Below are 20,740 nucleotides of genomic sequence, written 5' to 3'. Positions count from 1 at the left end.
GGTGAGAGTATATATGAGCAATATCCTTGGATGTTTTGTGGTGGTTTCCTGCAGGATGTCCCCTCTGTCGTGTCACCTTTTGTTTTGGTTTTGCTGGGTGTATCCACCGGCTCATGAGGCGGTCTCATGCCGCCTGCGGACCAATCAGGACGGCTTTGAGAGCAACGGGAGAGAACCGTTCAGTGGGAGATGGCGCCCAGCTCGAAATCAGAAAAGGACGATAGCAAACACAAAGCTCAGAGAAAACACAAAGACCATGTCGTGAAGCTTCTCATGCGTGGGAAGGTAGGCATAACAGTCTACAAGATGTGTAACAGAAAACATGAACAGATGGCTTCAGAGACAGCTTCTTCAGTGCAAGGCTCCTTGTTTCTGGAGCCTCTGAGGCTAGCTGCTAACTAGCTCGGCTGCTAACTAAAAGCTAATGGCAGTCAGGCAGGTGGCTAATTAGCTAATGCTACAAAGTATGGAAACATTTAAGTTTTTCCTGCTTTGTAGCGATGTCTCTCGGCATGTGTCTCGCTTAGTTTGGTTTGCTAATATGCTAGTAGACATCCGGACGGTGTTAGCATGCTAACCATTAAAGCCAATCGTAAACACCCTTCACATTAAGCTCATTCGGCGTTAGCTTTTGCTAACGCAGCAGAGACCTACAGTAGGTCTTAAACAGCTTACAAATACAACCTCAGTTTATATTTTTAATTTACTCCACAGACAACCGGTCTACTGTGAGTGTCCTCGGGTGATGTCTTATGTAGTGTGTATCCAGAAGCATCACCAATGATAAAAGCTGTTGCAGTAATACTGCAAATGTTATGTATTCTACACATTTTTCTATGCTTCATGTTCCACCGTGTATGTGTTTCTCTTGCCTTTTCTGCAGCTGTCAGGACAGTTTTCTCAGCGCCTGTTCAGGAAGCTCCCACCTCGAGTGTGTGTCCCATTAAAGAACATTGTCAGCGAAGAGTTCCTGAGAGCAGGGTCAGTGAGTGTGTGTGTGTTTTTACTAACTGGATTTGTCATTAAGCACATTATCTAATACAGTAGACTGAAATACTATTCGTTAAGCACACAGAGAGCTTTTCAAACCAAGTGGTCTGTGGTGTGTGAGTCAACATTATTGGTGTTGTTAAAATTGCCAGTAGGGATGCAGTAATCCAACATTTCCTCTCCCTTACACGCATTTCAATATATCAGGGTCTTTGCTGATGCAAAGTACAGATCCAAAATCAATATAGCCCAAATTTAAATGTGCATACTTCATTGTGTGGAGCTCATTGGGACCATTTTTATGCAGACAACATGATTGCTAGATCACAAAATCACAGAGTCAGCAGCCCGCTATCACTGAATGAATGTCATTGATAGTGGAAACACTGAATTTTATAATGACATCAACTAAAAAATTTATTTAACTTGAAGCTGTCACATCATGCACACCAATACTGATCCACACTTAGAATTAATCATATGTAATATTATTCAGTGAGGCATTTATTACAATGATACATCGCCTTCTTGGTTCCAGACATATCTTTCTTGGCTTCACCAAATGTGGCCGCTACGTTCTGTCCTACACCAGCGACTGTGGAGAAGATGATGACTTCTCTTTCTATACTTACCATCTGTATTGGTGGGAATTCAACCTGCACAGTAGACTCAAACAGGTAAAGGAGTGGATACTTATTTACTACCTGGAAATGGCACCATTGTCTTTATACGACCTGTGTGGGATTATAACTGGCAAGGCTTCTCATGCAGTTTTTATCTTAGAGAAATAAACTGAATGGATGGATATCTTGTCTTTTTGTCTCATATTGCGTCTTCCCTTTAGGTCCATCATGTACGACTATTTGCAGGCGAAGAAATCTACAGTGACCTGTACCTTACCGTGTGTGAGTGGCCAAATGACCACTCCAAAATTGTCATCTTTGGCTTCAAGTAAGAAACAACAAACATATTGATCAACAGCCATGTGGAGTTGATTACCTGTTCAGCTAGAAATATGTTATTGCAGTGTGTAGGTAATGATAAGTAATTTTGTGTGCATGTGTGGTTCAACCTGCCAGCACACGCAGTTCAAACTCCGTTCTGATGAACTTGATGATGAGTGATGAGAACAACAGAGACATCTACATCACCATCGCCTCTATGCCTCCTCCTAAACCTTGCTCTGTCTGCTGCCCAGTTCCCTCAGCCACGACCATACGCACAGGTAAACACACAAATGCACTCCTCTACCAACCTCACTGCCTCCGTCGCTCTGTCTCATCCATCATCTCGGTCTCTCCACAGGGAGTGGTGAGTGTCTGGAGCATGGCTATGTGCTCAACAGCAGGTACCAGGTGGTGTACCCATTTCCAACTTTCCAGCCAGCTTTCCAACTGAAGAAGGACCAGGTCATCCTATTGAACACTAGCTACTCTCTGGTGGCTTGCGGCATCTCACTCTGCCAAGGTAACACGCATACGAATAGCAGTATCAGCACATTCCTCATATGTCCTTGTCTGAGCTCTTTGCCTGTGATCAGATCACACAAAATAGAGTTAAGATCAGCGAAAGTTAGAATCGATAATGAGCTCTTGCAGTGCCTCCATCTCCGGAAAAAGCACACAACACATGTAAGTGAATAGGGTAGAGGAAAAGGTTTGGATTGGGCTATCATCAGGAGGAAGTAACACTGTTGGGAGGAGGTTGAACACAGGACAAAAAACTGTGTCGTTCTAGTCAGTGTGTTGGGTTTTGTAATATGTCCCATATGCTAAATTAGTTGTCACACTGCTCATGAAAAAATGGACAATTGATATTCATGATGCTCATTTTCACTCTCATCTCCACATCTGTGAGATTGTCCCATCATCAGGGTGATGTTCTGTGGTCTTATTTCAGCATCAGCTTGTATTGCAGTTCTCTCTGTTTGTATGTTTCTTGCAGGTAAGCAGGGTCAGTCGTCGCAGATTCTCTACACAAAGAGAGCAGCTCTGTCAGGTCAAACCTCCGCATCTTTCTCCCCCACCTCGTCAGCCTCTTCTTCCTCACTACCTCAGGGATCTCCCGACAGCCGGCCGCCACCTAGCAGGCCCGCTCCGTTACCCTCATCTCCTAGTCAGTCACAAGCAGCCGCGCGAGCACGGGAGTTTGCAGCTGACCTCTTCAGGCGAGCCCAGGGAGGAGCAGGGAGAGAAAAAGAAGGCCAGGTAGAGAGGAGAACCGCTGATGCTGGTGAAAAAGAGGCAGCGCAGACTCCAGTAGACAAAGTGACAAACGTAGAGACTCGGAGAGAGGAGCAGGATGGTAGAGAGAGGAGGGAGGAGGAAAGACGGACTAGTTTACCCCAAACATCAACATCAGGTGGGAGCCACAGTTTGCCGCCCTGCTCCGAACAAGTGATGTCTCCCGCCTCCTCCTCGTCCTCATCATCGCCTTCGTCCCCTTCGACTCCGTCCACATCCCAGGAGATTGGCCCCAGCGAGCCTGGATATGTCAACTACTCATGCCTGCACTATCGCCTCCAACAGCCAGGGGCAGCAGAGCAGAACACAGGAGGTGCAGCAGGTGAGAGAAAGAGACAGAGATTTGAAAGAATTAAAAGTTTCAACAGGTCAAGTTTGAAGCGGCTGACTGGCATTTTTCCCTTTCATTTTTATCTCTAGGTTATGAAGACGATAAAGTTCAGCTACCCTTCACAGTCACTGATCTTAAAGGACGGAACCTGCAGCTGGTCACCGAGCCACACAACGGACAGGTGTGTGACAGGCTGGAAATAGCAGCACGTTAGCAGATAAGCAGCAGCGGCTTCAGTCCTCCGTCCGTGTCGACACAGGATGCATTCAGGCACAGTATCGAGTGTAGGTCTTTGCAGCGCTCAAAGACAAACAGTCACTGTACTTACGCGTGCAAAACAGAAGAAAATAGACTTGAAGTGTAAAAATATCACGTTCACGCTGCGGTTACAGGATTATAACACGAGTGGAACAGGAGCCGATACGCAGTCAGTGTAGACAGCTGTATTGCTTAAAATAGAAGCATATCTGTTCTGTCAAACATGAGCGTAACGGATGACGGCAAAACACAGCTGAAACATCTCTTGTGTGGACCCGCCTTACGCAGATTATTGGCTGCCCATAACAGTTTAGGAGCTATTTATCAGACAGAATCAGAGACAGGCCAGTCTGAATTTCTGCTGGTTACAATGCGTGTGCTGCAGGGATTCATTGAGAGCATTAGTGCTTTAATTATTACTGTTTATCTATCTGCAAAACTGTTGTGAAAAATGTCTAACATTAATTTGCGCCAGTGCTTGGCTGCTGCTTCAGGAGTTCTGTACCAGCACTGATCTAGGAATGACTGCTTTTAATGTTAACCACTAGTCTAAAGAAACAATCTGCACTGTCACCTGGAAATCAAAACACCATTTTCAATAATTGCATGTCTGTAATTACTTTACCTGAGCCTGCATTCAGATTGTGGTTACTTAATTACTCTCAATGTTCCAATTTTAGTTTTGACAGTAAACAAAGCATGTACACTCAGTCACCAAACCTGTAAAAGTGAAGTAAGAAAAAAAAAAGAAATGTATAAATAGTGAGGATTTGTGTTTTTACTTTTAGTAACTATTAATAAGAAGTGTTTTTTTTCTCTTTCAGAGTGTGTGTGTGGAGCAGTTGACTCTGGACTTTGAGTATCTTATCAATGAGGTGATAAGAAGCGATGCTGCCTGGGCCCCACAGTTCTGCTCCTTCAGTGACTATGATGTTGTGATATTAGAGGTCAATACACACACACACACACACACACACACACACACACACACAAACACACAAAGAAGGAAGTTTTTTTTTTTTTATTTGACCTGGAACTAATGTGTGTTTGATATGTATCAGGTGTGTCCAGAGACCAACACTGTGATGATCAACATCGGTCTGCTGTTACTGGCCTTCTCCACCTCGGATGAGGAGCACTGCAGGTACTTGTCCTCCTCTCTGCTGTAGCCACTTCCTTTGGATTATTGTCTCAGTTTTCCGCCCTCACTAACTTTGTTTTCATCGTTTTTTGTTTCTAGGCCAAACACCTACCATTCCAACCTGCAGGTTAGCTGGGACCTAAACACAGGTGCTTGTTGCACTGTGGGCGTCGGTGACCTTACGGAGGTAAAAGGTCAGACCAGGTGAGGAATTAACACACACTCATTTCTGTCTCTATTTCTTGTTAAGCTGTGTTTAGTTCAGTTAAAGGCGACACTCTTTGTCTCTCCTTCAGCGGGAGCGTGTGGAGTTCTTACAGGAAGTGCTGTGTGAACACGGTGATGAAGTGGCTCGTTCCTGAGAGCAGCTCCCGCTACATCAATCGCATGACCAACGAAGCTTTACACAAAGGTGAGTCATGAGCACATAGTAGATAATCCAACACAGACTCAATAGTGTCTCAAAATGTTGTTGATGTTCACCTGATTCATCCAGGTTATAACCTGGGTGAGGACATATACAACTCTGGATTAGATCAAACTGCCTTTGACTTTTCACGTTTCAGCTCTGTAAGAGGACTATCTCTATTTAAAGCTGGATTTAAAATTAGTCGGAACCAAAAAAGTCAGTTACCAGCACCTTTTGTTCTGCTGCACACACAAATGTTATCAAATTCAAACATTAAATAACATTTTTTATCAAATACAGACTCGAAGAGGACCTGCTGTATAGCCTTGATATTTTTTTTACTAGTCAGTATGTACATACTTTACATGCATCTACTAGAATACCTAAACTGAACGCATCGATTATTAATTTATTTTGACAACTGAAAAACTTCCACTGTGAGAAAAGTCCATTCTTTGCATTACTGCAGATAAATTTGTATCAGAGGTATTTTATAATAGCGCTGGTTAGGTTGCTGGCATTGGGTATGTTTGCTGGAGGCCATGAATTTCATAAATTTGAGCAGTACTGATGTTCTTCTAATTGAATTCTCACTCATCTTCTCACCTGTAGGCTCGTCCCTTCAAGTGTTGGCAGATAGTGACCGATGCACCTGGATTGTATTGTGAAGAAGGAAGCGCACCAAAGCAACAGAAACACAAACACAAAAACACACACACGCACACACACACGTTGACATTGCCTCATCTTCAGTATGGAGCTCGACCTCAACATGGGTAAAACCGCACACGTTTGAGCGACTACACTTTGGTAACATGTAGTTCAAACACGTGTCAAATTAAAACAGAACAAAGATGGCTCAAGAAGTAATACTGTAAAGATGAAGATTTATAGGTGATCTGTGTTTAATTTTACAGGTTTTTTTTTTTTTTTTGTAATGTACTGTATTATTGCAAGCACCAAAACCAAGAGCTGGACTGAATGGAGATTTCATTTTTACATTTTGTTTTTATACATAAAGGCGTACTGATGTTGTGCGAGTGTTTTTTTTTTTTGTGTGTGTGTGTGTATACAGACCTGCACCTGCGTGACGTCCAAAAGGTGATTTCATCCAGAGAATAAGTGTGTGTATGTATGAGTGTGTGCATGTTTAATGTTAAGTTGACAGACTCAGCTGCTTCTGAACAAGTCGTTTTCCTCACCTGATCTGGACCAGTTGGGTCTAGCTGTGTCGATTTCACAAGGCTGCAGTATTTATCAAAGTGAGACGAAGTGAGCCGCAGTACCGCATCGCTCAACAACTTCTTTTAAACCTGTCGTGGCAGTTAGAAGGTTGTTGGGAGTCACCTGCTTCGCTGGTTGACATCGCGCTGTATGTTTACTGGCATGGAAGTAAGACTATGTTCATTTAGGATATTTTGTCAAAATAAATGTTCAAAAGATTTGTTGTGCGTCTCGTGTGTTAAGAACTGGACAAATAAAGAATCTGATCTGCAGTGAAGGTCAGTGGTTCCCAACCTGACCCCCCACAAGAAGCCATAAGATGATTCTGAGGGAGGGCGAGATTAACAGGATAGGAAAACACCCTATGTTGATCTTTTTTTCCCCAGACTTTACTCTCATTTTTTGCTTTATTGTCAATCACTTGCTTATAAACATTCAGATAAAACAGAAAATAATAATAAGCCTTTAGTTGCAACTGTTAGATACACAGTATGCACAAGCCAGAACATGTTGGGAGCCTCTGCTGTGGGTGATGTGGTTGAGTAAGAACAGTGTCTAGAGTCCCATAAAGGAAAGAAAACCTTGCACAAGTTTTGAGAGAGCAATCACATCCTTTTAGTCAACAGTGAGAATAAAGCTACAAACGTTGATCACAGATTTAAGTACAAAGGGTCTTGGGAGTAACATCAAGAGGACCTCGTTTATAAAAGGTTCAGCAGCACGAGCTTCAGTCACTTTTTTTTTTTTTTTGAAATAGTGACATTCAGTTAGAAGTTGATTTTACTCAAGTCAGATTTGGATTCCTGCTCTCACCAATAAATGCAAATACACCAAATTTTCAATGAGTGCTCTTTGAAAGTCATTTGATGGCATCTTAGCAAGAAGGACATCCCACTACTGATACCATTTCTATTTTTTCCCTCTTAACACTAAAAACCAACATCTGTTAACAGCATGTGAGAATCTGCTGGTTGGGCATGTGCTCTTTGTAAAGTCATCATATTCACATGCTTGGTCCATCATCATCATCATCATCACAATAAAAATATAGCTCAATACTCTGGATAGTGGACATACCACGACATATTTCTTAAGGCAGTAATGGTTAAACAACATACAAATAGTTTAGATATACGACAGCGTTTCACAAAAGGTACAGAATATTTATCTACAATATGTGCAACATACAGAATAGCTGCGGTTGTTTAGATACCCCGAAAATAAACATCTACTTTTGCACTACAAAAACTTTGAGATAGCTGTAGCTGGTACATCTAGCTGGTACAAAGGTTGCCACGGATACAGTGTTGTAAGTGCTGCTGATTGGGTGGGATAAGCTTTGGCCTTGTCCTGTAGTCCATTCAAGTTGCACTGCATCTATGAAGGTCTGTGTGGTGGGTGGGGTAGCACTTGTATCACTTGTGTGTGTGTGTGTGTGTGTATGTGTGTGAAACAGATGAGATTGAAAGGATGGATGGATGGATGGATGGATGGATGAAGGCAAGATGGATGAAAAACAGCAAACTGGGCGGACTCATCACAAAAAGGCTCGACTGTTACCATCTCAATTTTTTTTTGTTACAGCTAGTAAAAGTTCATGACAACACCAAGACTACTTCACAGGACCTTCATTTATTAATCCACCGATACAGAATATATAGAATACAAGCTTTTTCAGGCTAGAAATCTCTCAAAGGCACAGGGTATCAGTTAGTTGGCCAAATTAAAAAGAACCCACATAAAAAAAAAGTAAAATATGGCATCCACAAATAGCTGTCAATCTACATCTTTGTGCCACCAAAATTCATGGTACAGTATGATTCCAGATGCTACTCTGACATTTAAAAAAATGTATATTTCAGACAGTGTCATTCATCTAAGTCCAGCTCCCCTGCATAGTCATTGCTTTAAAGGCAATGTGAGTGATATTTTTGAGAGTATTTTGGAGTCTTCTTATCTCCACAGCAATTAGGTCAGTGGTTAAGGCGGGGCAGGAGGGAATCAAGAATATATATATATATATGTGTATATATACTGTATATATAATAGGCTGGACAGGAGCGGCTATTGACGTGTAGCCACTAGATAATCAGGGAAGGCACAGGGAACAAGGGAAGGATTGAAAATGATCAGGCGAAGGCAAAGAGAAAAAGAATGGCAGCACAAAAGTACACAACACAAAAATTGGCAAAGCGCTCTCCCACTTTTCACACATGCTTGCACGCACACTGGCTGACCACACGCTCAACACCGAACATCATCTGTTTGCGAACCACAAGCATACACAGGGGTGGGTGCAGAATGGGATGACATGATGTTAAAGTTAAAGCAAAGGTGTGTGTGTGTGTGTTAATTATACAAATGAGTGACTAAGGTGGTGTGCTGTTTGTCTCAGTCAGAGTGTGCAGGTTTAAACTGGTCCTGGGCTGCTTGGTAGGCGGCTCCATTTCGTCTTTCTCGTCGCCCTCCAGCGCGCTCAGAGCGTTGGACTGCAGCACCAGGTCTCCGCCCTCCTCGTCGCTCTCCTCTTCCTCATCGTCCTCTTCCTCATCTGATGGAGACAGACATTGGCAGGACGATAAGTGACCTGATGACAGAGGCTCAGAGAAAATGATGCAGCGAAAAATGGAAATTATTTGTGAGGAGAACCACGCTAAAAAGTTACCTTTCTCCATATCCGGAGAGATTCGGCTCTTGACAGTGCTGGCAAACTGCAACACAGAAATTCACTTGAATGAGGAAATGTGTCCAAACTTTTGATTGGTACTGTACATCAAATGCAGGCTGGTTTTATGTAAGCGACTGTATCTGCAGACACATACTTCTCCCATGACTGCAATGGGTGTCTCTCCTTTAGCCTGGGCCACCCTGTGCTCTATCAGGTAGTACATATACTCATCATACAGCAAGCGGATCAGGTGAAAGGAGCCAAAGCTGGCAGCACTGCGCAGAGTCAGGTCCCGGATAACCATAGAACTGGTGAGAGAGGGGAGCAGATGTACGGTGTAAAAACCAAATGTTTCAGTTGGTGCTGTCCAACAGTTCACACATTACTTTTTCTCTCACCTGTAAAAAGACCAGTTGAGCAGGAAGACCTTGGCAGCCTTTGGTAGGGCAGCAGGGTTGTGCTCGTAAGGTTTTAGGGCCTGAGAGACAACACTATCCAGCCAGGCAGCCCACTGCTCCAGGGAGTTCTGCTGCTGCAGGGTCACTTTAAAGTCTTGCTCTAGCCGCTGGACCATGCGGTCTTCACATTGACACACCCAGGACGCCTGCTCCTGAAGGGGGAACACAGGTGGACTGTGTCAGGGTTCTGCCCCTATTTCACTTAAACACCGATGTACAGGAATAGATGGGAGGAGTGGAGATGGACAGTAGTGCGGACAGACCTGAACGTTAGTGAAATCCACCCGGTTGAGGTCGGAGAGCATCTGGTTGATCTGGGCTGAGTTCTGGAGGACGGCGCGGGCTGCCTGGGCCAGGTGGTTCAGGCTGGTGTAGCGACGCAATGTCTGGGAGAAGGAACAAATACACACCACCTGTAGGAAAGGAGGGAGGAGAATCAAGCAAAACATAATGAGGAAAACTGGATCACAACTGGTCACTGCATCCAAGCTCCGTCTTGACACTCACATCGGTCTATAAGCATACAAATACCTTTATGCGAACCATCTCTTCGGGGATGTTCATCATGGCGCCTGTCAGCCAACTCTCCAGACTCTTGGCAAAGTTACGGATGGCCTGAGTTAAGGCACCTGAGGAGAAGGTTGCATATTTACATTTAAACATGCTCCCTCACCTTTTCAGGCTGGCGTGCTGTAAATATATCAATGAATTTTGATTCCCTCACTGAATAGTTTTCTGAAATACAGGCCTCTTACATGCCTTACTAACTTACTAGGGATGGGTCTCAGTACATCAGGGATGAGGATCTCCACCAGAGTCTGGTAGAGCAGGTTGTCGCACTCTCTAGTCCAGCGTAGCACAGGCTCGAACTTACACAGCACCACCAGGCACGATTTTGGCAGACGCTTCTCAGACTCATTGTGCCTGCAGGAGGAGACAGTTGTGACGGGGAAGGAGAATAGATCATTATGAGACATACAGGTTTGTGCTATTATCTCTTCCATCAGATTGTTTTTGCGTGTTTGACACTTACAGGTTGAGTGATTCTGTGTCACTGCTCTGGCTGAACCTCCAGAAGGATTTCCACAGTGTCTCCACAAGAGTGAACTGAAGGTTGACCATCACATCCAGAATGGCCTGCAGGGATCACATATATAAACATCATGAAGGAGTGTAAGCTGACTTTGCACTTCTGGTGTTATGATTTGTTGAGATTTTCATTAGAGCGCAGTAAAAATAAAGACACAAACATGGGGATCAAGAGCATTATGATCACTGTACGTATCCTGTCTTTGTTCATGGCTGCCTACCTCACAGTGTTCTCTGTAGAGAGTCTGAAAGGCCTTGAGGTGTTCTAAAAGGATCCCATCAGGCAGGGTTCGATCTTGCAGATCAATGTCAATGAAGTCTGGCAGTGGCCGCGATGCCTCTACACAAGATACAGCACAGACAGGTCTTCAATTTCACATCAGTCAATCTTTATAACATAGTAAGACTGAAGTCTATTTGTTGGGAGCGAATTGTGTGAAAACATCAGATCCTGATGATTGAAACTACTGCAACAGCATTGCGAAACATGTCATGTACATGGATTTTTTTAGATAATGAAAATTACACTAAATCATGGTTTTAAGAAAATGTTAAGAAATTATGACAGTGTTACCACAGCTCATTACAGTGTTATAACCAATAATACAATAGCAAATAAAACAGTGAGTCTAGTTTAAAAGTAAAGTATTCATTTCTTTAAAATAAAATCATATAATAAGAGACTGTATAGTAAGAAAACAATGGTGAACATCAAGCAGAGTGTGCGTGTTCCTCACCCAGGAACTGTTGATACTGTTGCACCTGGGCCGAAATATCACAGAGTGCTCCCGCCTGCTGCTGACCCGCCCCACCTGATGTCCCATTGGTGATGCCCTGTGTCTTCTGAATTGGCTTTATCCTGTTAGACAGAGTATACATCATTTAGAGAGAGAGAGAGGCAGTCACAGAAGAAGAAGAAGAAGAGGAAGGAATAGAAGTTGTAAGATTTAAAGACATGAAACCACAGTAGGGGCGTTTTTAGCCATGCTACTGTAGCAACATGACCCTAGGGATGGTCTAGACTGAAATATTCCTACATTTACTGGATTTATTGCCATGGCATTGTGTACAGACATTCATGTTCCAAGAGGAGGGAGTTTACTGACTTTGGTGATCGCTTTGAGGCTGCCAGGGCACACTGACATCTTTGAACAAGTATCGGATGGAAATTTAGTACAGATATTCATGGTGCCCAGATGATGCATCCTAACGACTTTGGTGATCCACTAAATATCCCTCTAGCAACACATGAGGCTCACATTTGTGGTTTTCAATGACGTATCTCAACAAGTACTGGATTCACTGTAATAACTTTGGTGAAACTTCTCATTTTGCACCATCATCAGGTTGTCCAATGCTTCGGTTTATAACCAAAACTAAGATGGAGAACATAGTAAACATTATTGTTTACAAATTTCACAATGTGGATACCTGTTTTTCTGTGAGAAAGGCTGCTGTCTCATCGCCATGTGCTGTTGTTCATCCATCAGTCTGAGCAGAGGGGAACCGGATTTGATCCTTAGACCATAGTAGTGGTACTTAGAGTTCCCTCTGAAACACACACATGAAGAGTTATGATACTTGTCTGGCAAAATCAATGTACCCATGTGTGTGTGTGTGTGTTTATGTACCTGGTCCCTAATCTCCGTGTCCGTAGCCCCATAAAGACAGACCTGATGAGTTTTCCGAAAGACGCAGCATTAACAGGTTCTAGTTTCTGCTCCTGGCAGTGCAGCAGATAGTGGTAGTAGAGGGTGCAGCGAGGTAAACTCACCCCCTCCGCCCCCTCGTAGTTATCACACAGCCACTGCACCTGGGGAAGATGGACGGTGACAGAATTGAATTTTCTAAACCTTTATGTCATGTTATAGATTACGAAGAACAGGTTTTCTCACAGTGAACTTGAGTACTCACAGTGGCAGGTGGGGCACGTGAGTTAGGACTGGAGTAACTCTGTCCTCCTCCACCTGCTGCTGATGCTCCAGCTCCTCCCCCTCCTAAAACATAGCCTCCCTGAATAACGTAGCCTCCTCCAGCCACAGCAGCTCCCCCGCTATTGGCTCCTGCTGTTGCCACAGAGACCGGCTGCGAGGTCACAGATCCGCTGATGTCCGAGTCGGAACTGGGCGTGGCCTCGTAGTAGGCGGAGGAGGAGGTGGGAGGGGTCTGGGAGAAGAGAGGCGAGTCGGAGAAAGGGTAGCTGCTTGATCGGCTGGATGGAGAGAGACGCACACACACACACACACACACACACACACACACACACACACACACAGGAACATGAATGAACAGCTGTATAACCAGTAAATTTGCAAAGTGAAAGGTGTGTTTGTGAGATATGCCTCATTGACACAGAGCAGGTTTCTTTCTACTCACATAGTGGATGTGGTGAAAGTTGTATCTCCTCCTCCGTCCACATACTGCACCTGGCCAGAGTAAACCTGATCCACCTTGAGATTTCAGCCAGTAACAACAGTGAGGAACAGAGAGTGAAAGAGAGAGAAACTTGATGAATTTATTTATTTATTTATTTGATCCATGTAAAATATTAAACATAAATGTCACCATTTGATGTATTGTGGCAGTTAGCTTAAAGCTATTATTTTCATCTTCGGCCCCTCGACTCATTTTATTTTAATACTACTTGTGAAAAAAAAGTGTGGTGTGCTCAACAACTGTAACAACAAGAAGGAGTTTGTTGTTTGAGGGGCAGAGTGGCCGGGCCCAATTTCTGAAACCTGTTTGACGTCTCACCATCACCACTATTATACATAAACACCAACTTGTTAGCCTGTCTGTCTCTATACTATCAGCTTTGGCCTTAGTAGAAGAAAGAAGCAGTCTGCCGTTACAGATGAATGTGAGTGGTGCGCCAAACACAATCCATGGAAAAGGAAATTCAATACAATAACATGATTGCTTATAAATCACACACATGCTGATATTATTATATACATAGTATCTTGGTATGAATGGGTGCCTGACAGAGCATGACCGGCACAGTTCAGTGTTCAGGTACATCTCAGACAGCCTGAGGAGGGCGCAGTGACAGTCAGTGATGAGCATGTGGAAACGAAAGAAGAAGAGAGGCAGAGAGGCGTGCAAAGAAAGAGGGAAGAAATGATGCCTTTGGTCAAAAGGTCAATTAACAGCTTTCTCTCCTGTATCCCTCTCTTTCTACTGCGCGTAACAGTGAACAAAGACATCATGATCACTATACATCTACACTTTAATTGTATGAATGTATTGTATGTTTTTCTTACATGATAAGATGAAATGTTTGTGTGTGTGTGTGTGTGTGTGTGTGTGTGTGTGTGTGTGTGTGTGTGTGTGTTTACCTCCTGGTTAATGTGCACAGATTGCAGGTTGTTGATGTGACCAGACTGAATCCTCTTGGCTGCTTGTGACACCGCTTGCAACACTGACCTCTGCTGGTGATCAAATCCACAGTTTCAAGATCAAACTTTATCATCACCTGTGACCTGCTCCTACACAATCATATGACAAATTCTGGGAGTGTGTGTATATATATATATATGTGTGTGATTGTGTGTGTGTGTCTTACCTGTGTGGTGGTCTGCACTGGTTGGACCACCTGAGTAGGGACACCTGGGGCAGGTGGGCTGGAGTCTGACAGACTGTCATTGGAGTGAACGGAGCCCTCTGGGGATCGCATAGGGAGGGTGAGGGAGAGAAGTTTCATCAGATCATAAAACAACTGTCAACAGAAAAGCCAGCCACCAGCACCACAAGTTCAGTACTCACGACATACTGCTTCCAAATCGTAATAACAGCCACTGCAGAACATCCTACATCTACGTTTCTCGTTTTTTGGGGGGGGTTTTGTACGGCTGAGGAGAGACTGATGGTGAGGACTCTCCTTTCCCCCCTTATATCTCGCATACAGAGGGACAGCCTTGGACAGCTAATCTCCCCAGATGGAGAGAAATCCCTCCATCTTGTAAACACGCAGATCAGATGAGAGAGGGAAAACGAGAGACACATGAGCGATGATGGGATAGAGGGCGTAAACAGAGGATAGAGTTTGGGTGGAGGAGACGCTAATATACACTTCCTAGGACCCTTTTACTTTAATGATTTCCTACTTTGGCCAGTTATCCTCTCATAATACTTCCAATACTTCATAATCCTTCCCGTAATACTTCCACAGCCCGCTTAAGAGATGAGTTACCACGAGAAATTACACGGTGTTTCCCGAAGGTTAGCAAATGGATCATTTCCACCTCTAATGAGGCTACTGACTGAAAAAAATGTTAATCTGTGAAAGCCGTTCTGCTCCATGTCTTTATTTAGTTGTTTAGTTATTAGTTCACCAGGTTCGTCCAGTCTTGACAGACTTGTCAGAAAAGACAACTCTGGAACATAAACATGTAACAACCAACTATGACTTGTTAACGGGAGAGTTGTTGCAATTTTCATCACATGGTACTGACGCTATCAGGCGATTAATCAAAGCTGAGGAGGTGTTTCATCTTTAAGAATCTAAAGCAAGTCCAGTCCTTAGAACATCTGAATATACAAAGACCTGATTGACAGAGTCTCCGCAGATCATTTAGTTGATCAACAGAAAATGTGTCTAGCACTTTTTCATTCTCTTATTAATCAGTGACGTCTTCTATCACATAAAACTATCAAATATTCTTCCTCAAAAGAGATTTCTTACTTGATTTGATTCACATATTTTCATTATCATATTCACATCCACACATTATTTTTAACATTTTGTAGGCTAAATGATTAATTGATTAGAAAAAAAATAAGAGATGTTAATTGATGAAAATAATCCCAGTTGTAGCCCTTAACTATATAATAAATTTCATTCAGAAGATTTCTGTTATAATTTAACTGGTGAAGACATGAAGCTGTGCTGTGTTCAGTCCAGCTGCTTCTGCACAATCCCTGCTGCAAAACTCATTTATATTTAAAGTAAAAAATGGCTTATGTTACATGATACCTTCCGCTCCATTCTGTGTCTTTCAAAAGAAGCAGGCAATTATGGTGTTTAAACTGTGTGTACAATGACTCTGAACACAGTGGAAATCTTCACATACATCATTCTTGCCTGCTGTGATAAATGTGGACAGATTTATAGAGCAAAAGAGCAAAATGCGTCCTCTCTCATGAGGCAGGATTACTACTGTACCTTAACATAACTGTATTGAGTACAATCCAGCTCTTTTTATGTTTCAGATATGGGGAAATGTTTTAATAAGCACAGTTATTCAGCTAACTCAGTAGTCCTACTTTATGAGCAGGAGACAAGCTCCGGGCATTGAGTCTCTCACTCTGGGTGAGAGTGTACAGTGTCACTTGATACCAGCAGGCAAAAAGATCTACGAATAGACAGCCCTAAAATAAACATACAGACAGTCACCAGTGTTGGGATTAATTCCCTTTCAGTTCCATTAGTTAACACCGTATTTTGGAATAGAAACTGATTTAGTTGGGACTGAGTTGTTTTTTTTTGTTTTAATTCAGGATGCATTTTGAAAAAGCAATGGCCTAAATGAATTTAAAGTAATGTCTGGAAACGTTCCAAAGCCTTGCAAGCTCACATTACATTAGCTACCATAGATATTGGCTCATTTTCTGTACCACTGCAGGAATTGCAAACTTTAAAGGGAAACTTCACCACTGTGAATATGATGATTTCTTAAAACTACATCACTTATGAAGTAGAAATGTGCAATTAATTGAGAAAAAGGCTGTAGATTCCCCATATCGCTCTTAAGGGGGAATCGTACAACAACCAGAATGCATGGCGCACGTCCCGTCCAATCCGCTGCTGACGATCTGTTTGCGGGAACGCAGGGGGCAAGTACGTTTCCCAGCAAAGTGCCCGGTTAGCAGAGACAAAGTTAGTGAGTAGCATTATATATCTTTACTGAGGCTTATTTTCCTTTAGAAAATATTTTTCCTCATGGAGTCTGGATATCTCGTACCGGGGTGCGAGGATCATAATATAAATGGCGCACTGGAGTTATTTATGTGGATCAGTGCAAACTTACTGACACACAACCCATAATGCTGCCAGAGCTGCTGGTGGACAGTCAAAAAACCTCCGAGTCTGCCATTTCCATTTTAGCTTGGTTTGGGAACCAAACACTGTTTCTTTTATCGTTTTGGATGACGAGGAGCCGGGATCAGATTGCACTCAAAACTGGACGCAGCCACAAAAGTTACAAGTAACACAGTCGCTGTTGTGCTGTTCTGTATTCAGAGTTAAAGTCCGATATAATATACTGTCAGAAAACAAAGTCAGGTTTACCTAAGCACCGCAAAGTTTGTTGTGTTTTCAGTCTGTCTCCTTTCTTTCTGACCATCCTCACTGGTCACCGCTCGATGCTGCAAAGCTACTCTGGCTGTGGTGCCTCTTTTGGCTGCTGCTGGAACGTAGCTCCGGTGGTCGCTTCCTCCTCCACACTCTGTTTTGTCTGATTCCACAGCACTATATCCAGCCTCATTAGCTGTAATAGTAGTGCCGCCACATCTCTGCTCCGACGTTATATTGTCAAGCTAGTTCTTTTTGTGTTAGATTCAGCTTTTCTGTCCACATGAGGCTCAAAATTCTCTGGTTCGTCGTCGGCGGAATCACAGAGAAAATCAGCAACACAATATTCAGCCTGGCATCATGAAACTAGTTTTCTTCCAAATACACTGATGTTTTAAAGTAGTAGAGTGTTATGGGAGACCCACTTTACCGTCTTTGAAGGAACCACTTGAAGATCTGTACTACTTTCTTGCCCCCAACTACGTCACTGTACACGTCATAAAGCAGCACTGGTGCTGGAAGAACAACACATTTTGCAGCTGCGCCCCAGAGACACAGAGAACATCGGCAACAACCGCATCTGTTTTTCACTCTATATCCCTAATTCAGATAGCTAGAGATAAGGTAGAAAATCAGCAGAATGTTCCTTTGCGTCCTGTTGATTTTTTTTTTTTTTTTTTAAATTATACCACCAACTCTCTATAAAACCAAAAGCAGCAGAGGAGAAGCAAAGTCAGGTTCCATCCATCAGTCGTCCATGCTCCCACGTTTGGGTCTGTGCAGCCTAGCAACCAAGACCATCAGCTTATTTTGTTCTGATAATGTATGCACCACCCAACCAGCCAAACTACATCAGAGGTTTTTTGATCCTGGTGGGACTTAACTTGGGATCTGAGGACCATTCATGACTAACAAACACTGAGCTGACTAAACATCATCATAATATATAATAACCATTATATGTATATCTATAATTAAGGAGATTGTTTTACATAAATGTAGTAAAATAATTCCTCACGTCTGTGTGTGTATATCATTGAAACATGTTTTGTGCCAATGACTACTGATGACCAGCCCAAAACTACACACAAAGTCTTTCTTAGAAGTCCTGCTGTTGAGGAAGTGAAGATGATATAACATGATAGATTATATCAGGTTATGTGACCGATTATATACTGATTCTATCAGTCCATAGAATGACATCATCTGATTGCATCCGTTCATTTTAGAATGACAATAAAGTTAACCTTGAATCTTTTATAAACTTGAGTTGTTTATCAAGTAAAAATAACTTATCTGCTTATTATTTAGTCTATAAAATGGAATGAAAATTGTATAAAACCAATTCAAGTTCACAAAACGCAAGGCGAGGTCGTCAAATGACTTATTTTGTCAGACCAACAGTCCAAAACTCAAAGATTGATAAAAAATAGACAAAAGCAGCAAATTCTCACACTTGAGAACCAAGATTTAGATGGAATTTTTCCTTGATAAATGACTTCAATAATTATTTGATCATAAAGTTGTTGACGATTAAATTTCTGTTGATCGACTCACTGACTGACTGTTTCATCACTATATGATACCACTTTTACTTTTTTTAAACCTTTTTTAAAACTTTTTTATACTACTTGTCAAAAAATGTAAGCAATTCTTGGCAGCTTATGACTAGCCTCTGTCACTATTTCGAAGACTTAAAGACAAATATTCGTAAACAACTCTCCTCTGCACTGTTCAGAAACTAGAATCCATCATTATGTACTGGACAAGCTGCCAGTCTCCAACCAGGATCCAGCCTGTTGCTTACATTGTAGAAACTGCCTTGTGAGACAAACTGAAGCTTGCTCAAACTGCATGTCATATCATGCCCTTCTAATGCTTACATAAGCCAAAAAGTGTGTAATACCTGGTGTGCAAAGTGTGCATTATGTAAGTATGTGTGTGTGTCACTCAGTTTCTCACCTGTAACCGTCACTATGATGTACTGAGGCGAGTTGCTCTGACCATTGCTCTTCTGGACCGAAGAGTGCTGGATTTCAGGGGTTACGTAGTGCTGCGTGGGAGTGGTCAGAACCACTGCCTTCTGGCTCTGGGCCTGGGTGGGCGGCGCCTGGGAACAAAGTGCATCCTGTCCTGTTTTTGAGGCGGCGGCTGATTGGTTAGCAGATGCAATGTTTCCAGATGTTGGTGGGATCTCGGACAGGAAGTGTGCCGCCTTTGCTGACGAGGGTGTGGTGGCAGCTGGTGTTGCTATGGTTACTGTGTTGGCCTGCTGAGGCTGAAGGTCCTCTGAGTATCCAGAAGTTGCCATGGCAACCTAAGCTTTGAGGCGCTAGTTCTGTGGATGAAAAGAGACAGCACTCATTGATGAAAGTGCTACAAACATATACAGAAACACACTTTGCTGGCACAATATGTCGCCTCTATGTTTTAGCCACATAGAGGTAGTGTGTGTGCCGCCTGTGGGTGTGTATGGAACATAAACCAGAGGAGGAAGTAGGGCTTTTGTCTAAGACTAAGCAGTAGTCTAGAGGCTTTCCTGTTTGAATGAAGTATAAAACACACCACCATGAATACAGACATGGACTCAATTTACAAAACAAGGTCAATTCGGTGTAACCACAGCATTTCAAATGAATTAAACAACTAAATTACTCATTCAAAGTGAGAAAATATACGACCATGGACAGTCCCAGATCTCACCATTAACACCTTATTACCATTACCACTGTTAATAAATGCATATTAATCATTGGACCCACTGCCAGTCTGCACTTAAGGCCATCCCACTGGAAGATAAGCCACTCCTGTGTAAACCAACACGGCAAACAAGACAATCAGATGATCATCCAAGCACACCGTGTTCACGGGAGTGACTGACCGAACTCAATGTCAGATCCAAAAACTTTTTCAAAGTCACAAAAAGGTTACGCAACACGCTGTTCTCATATCTTAGCGTTTACAACTCATACACGCTTAAGTTGCGGGAGCAGTTTCATAGGCTTTTCTGTATCCTGTGCTTGAAAAGTGAGTTGAGAAAGCGAGAGTGGTAACGTTAGCTTCCCACAGCTAGCCAGCTCACGTTAAGTTATGACGTTAAGGCGAGCTGGCTAGTTGCTCGCTACTCATGTGTTGGTTAAGTCGGCAAATCTATCACCACGACACCACTCACGTATACTTATAAATTCACAGTAATCGAAAGTGTTGGTAACGTTAATAGCCCGGGCACTCAAGCGAATGCGTTATAAAAAAAAAAGTACGATTGACACTGTAACAAACACACACACCCGCCATCTTGTGCTCTTATCAAAGATCTGACATCGCCATAACAACGGTCTGCGTTTGGAAAGAAGCTAGCAACCACTTTCATCACCGACACGCTCGACCAGCTTCACTTAACGCTGACGACTGTACGAACAAACACGCGTATATAATTTAGCGAAAATGAAATTATAATTGTGACATACTGTACTTTTTCACCTCTAATTTATCCCAGCAATGTCCTTTTTAGTCGTAAGTTTTTTTTCGCCCCCTCAGATTAAGGTTGTTGTTGTTGACTCCCGTTGCTTGGTTCTTGTCGCCAGGACTACCGTGACTATGGCGCCTTGCCTTCACCGGGGCAACTGTTGCTACCCTC

The 20,740-nt window shown here is 42.9% G+C and overlaps 2 protein-coding genes across 3 annotated transcripts; one reads left to right on the top strand and one right to left on the bottom strand.

Annotated features, from left to right (window-relative positions):
- The first annotated feature begins 88 nt into the window (after window positions 1-88).
- Window positions 89-8,751, top strand: dcaf15 (DDB1 and CUL4 associated factor 15). The gene is made up of 13 exons (XM_044346080.1): window positions 89-285; window positions 884-981; window positions 1,529-1,667; window positions 1,835-1,941; window positions 2,070-2,215; window positions 2,296-2,457; window positions 2,935-3,555; window positions 3,654-3,745; window positions 4,647-4,769; window positions 4,884-4,966; window positions 5,063-5,167; window positions 5,260-5,375; window positions 5,985-8,751. The coding sequence occupies exons 1-13, from the start codon at window positions 190-192 to the stop codon at window positions 6,038-6,040; spliced, it is 1,944 nt and encodes a 647-aa protein (XP_044202015.1). The 5' UTR covers window positions 89-189; the 3' UTR covers window positions 6,041-8,751.
- rfx1b (regulatory factor X, 1b (influences HLA class II expression)) lies at window positions 8,213-20,700 on the bottom strand. 2 transcript variants are annotated; one of them, XM_044346078.1, is made up of 18 exons: window positions 20,584-20,700; window positions 19,066-19,441; window positions 14,377-14,474; window positions 14,150-14,242; window positions 13,188-13,261; window positions 12,726-13,023; window positions 12,443-12,624; window positions 12,243-12,362; window positions 11,549-11,670; window positions 11,033-11,151; window positions 10,756-10,859; window positions 10,495-10,646; window positions 10,254-10,351; window positions 9,986-10,135; window positions 9,663-9,874; window positions 9,419-9,572; window positions 9,262-9,307; window positions 8,213-9,147 (listed from the first exon to the last, which is right to left on the bottom strand). In XM_044346078.1, the coding sequence occupies exons 2-18, from the start codon at window positions 19,412-19,414 to the stop codon at window positions 8,966-8,968; spliced, it is 2,553 nt and encodes an 850-aa protein (XP_044202013.1). In that variant the 5' UTR covers window positions 19,415-19,441; window positions 20,584-20,700; the 3' UTR covers window positions 8,213-8,965. The 2 variants fall into 2 exon arrangements, with proteins under 2 accessions (XP_044202013.1, XP_044202014.1); XM_044346079.1 differs by having other exon boundaries at window positions 14,150-14,239.
- Between the last annotated feature and the right edge of the window lie 40 nt (window positions 20,701-20,740).

This window comes from Thunnus albacares, chromosome 3 (genome assembly GCF_914725855.1).
Source record: "Thunnus albacares chromosome 3, fThuAlb1.1, whole genome shotgun sequence".
In the NCBI taxonomy this organism is placed as follows: Eukaryota; Metazoa; Chordata; class Actinopteri; order Scombriformes; family Scombridae; genus Thunnus; species Thunnus albacares.
The sequence above is the reverse complement of the archived record's forward strand: the minus strand, read 5'-3'. Positions and strand labels throughout refer to the sequence as shown.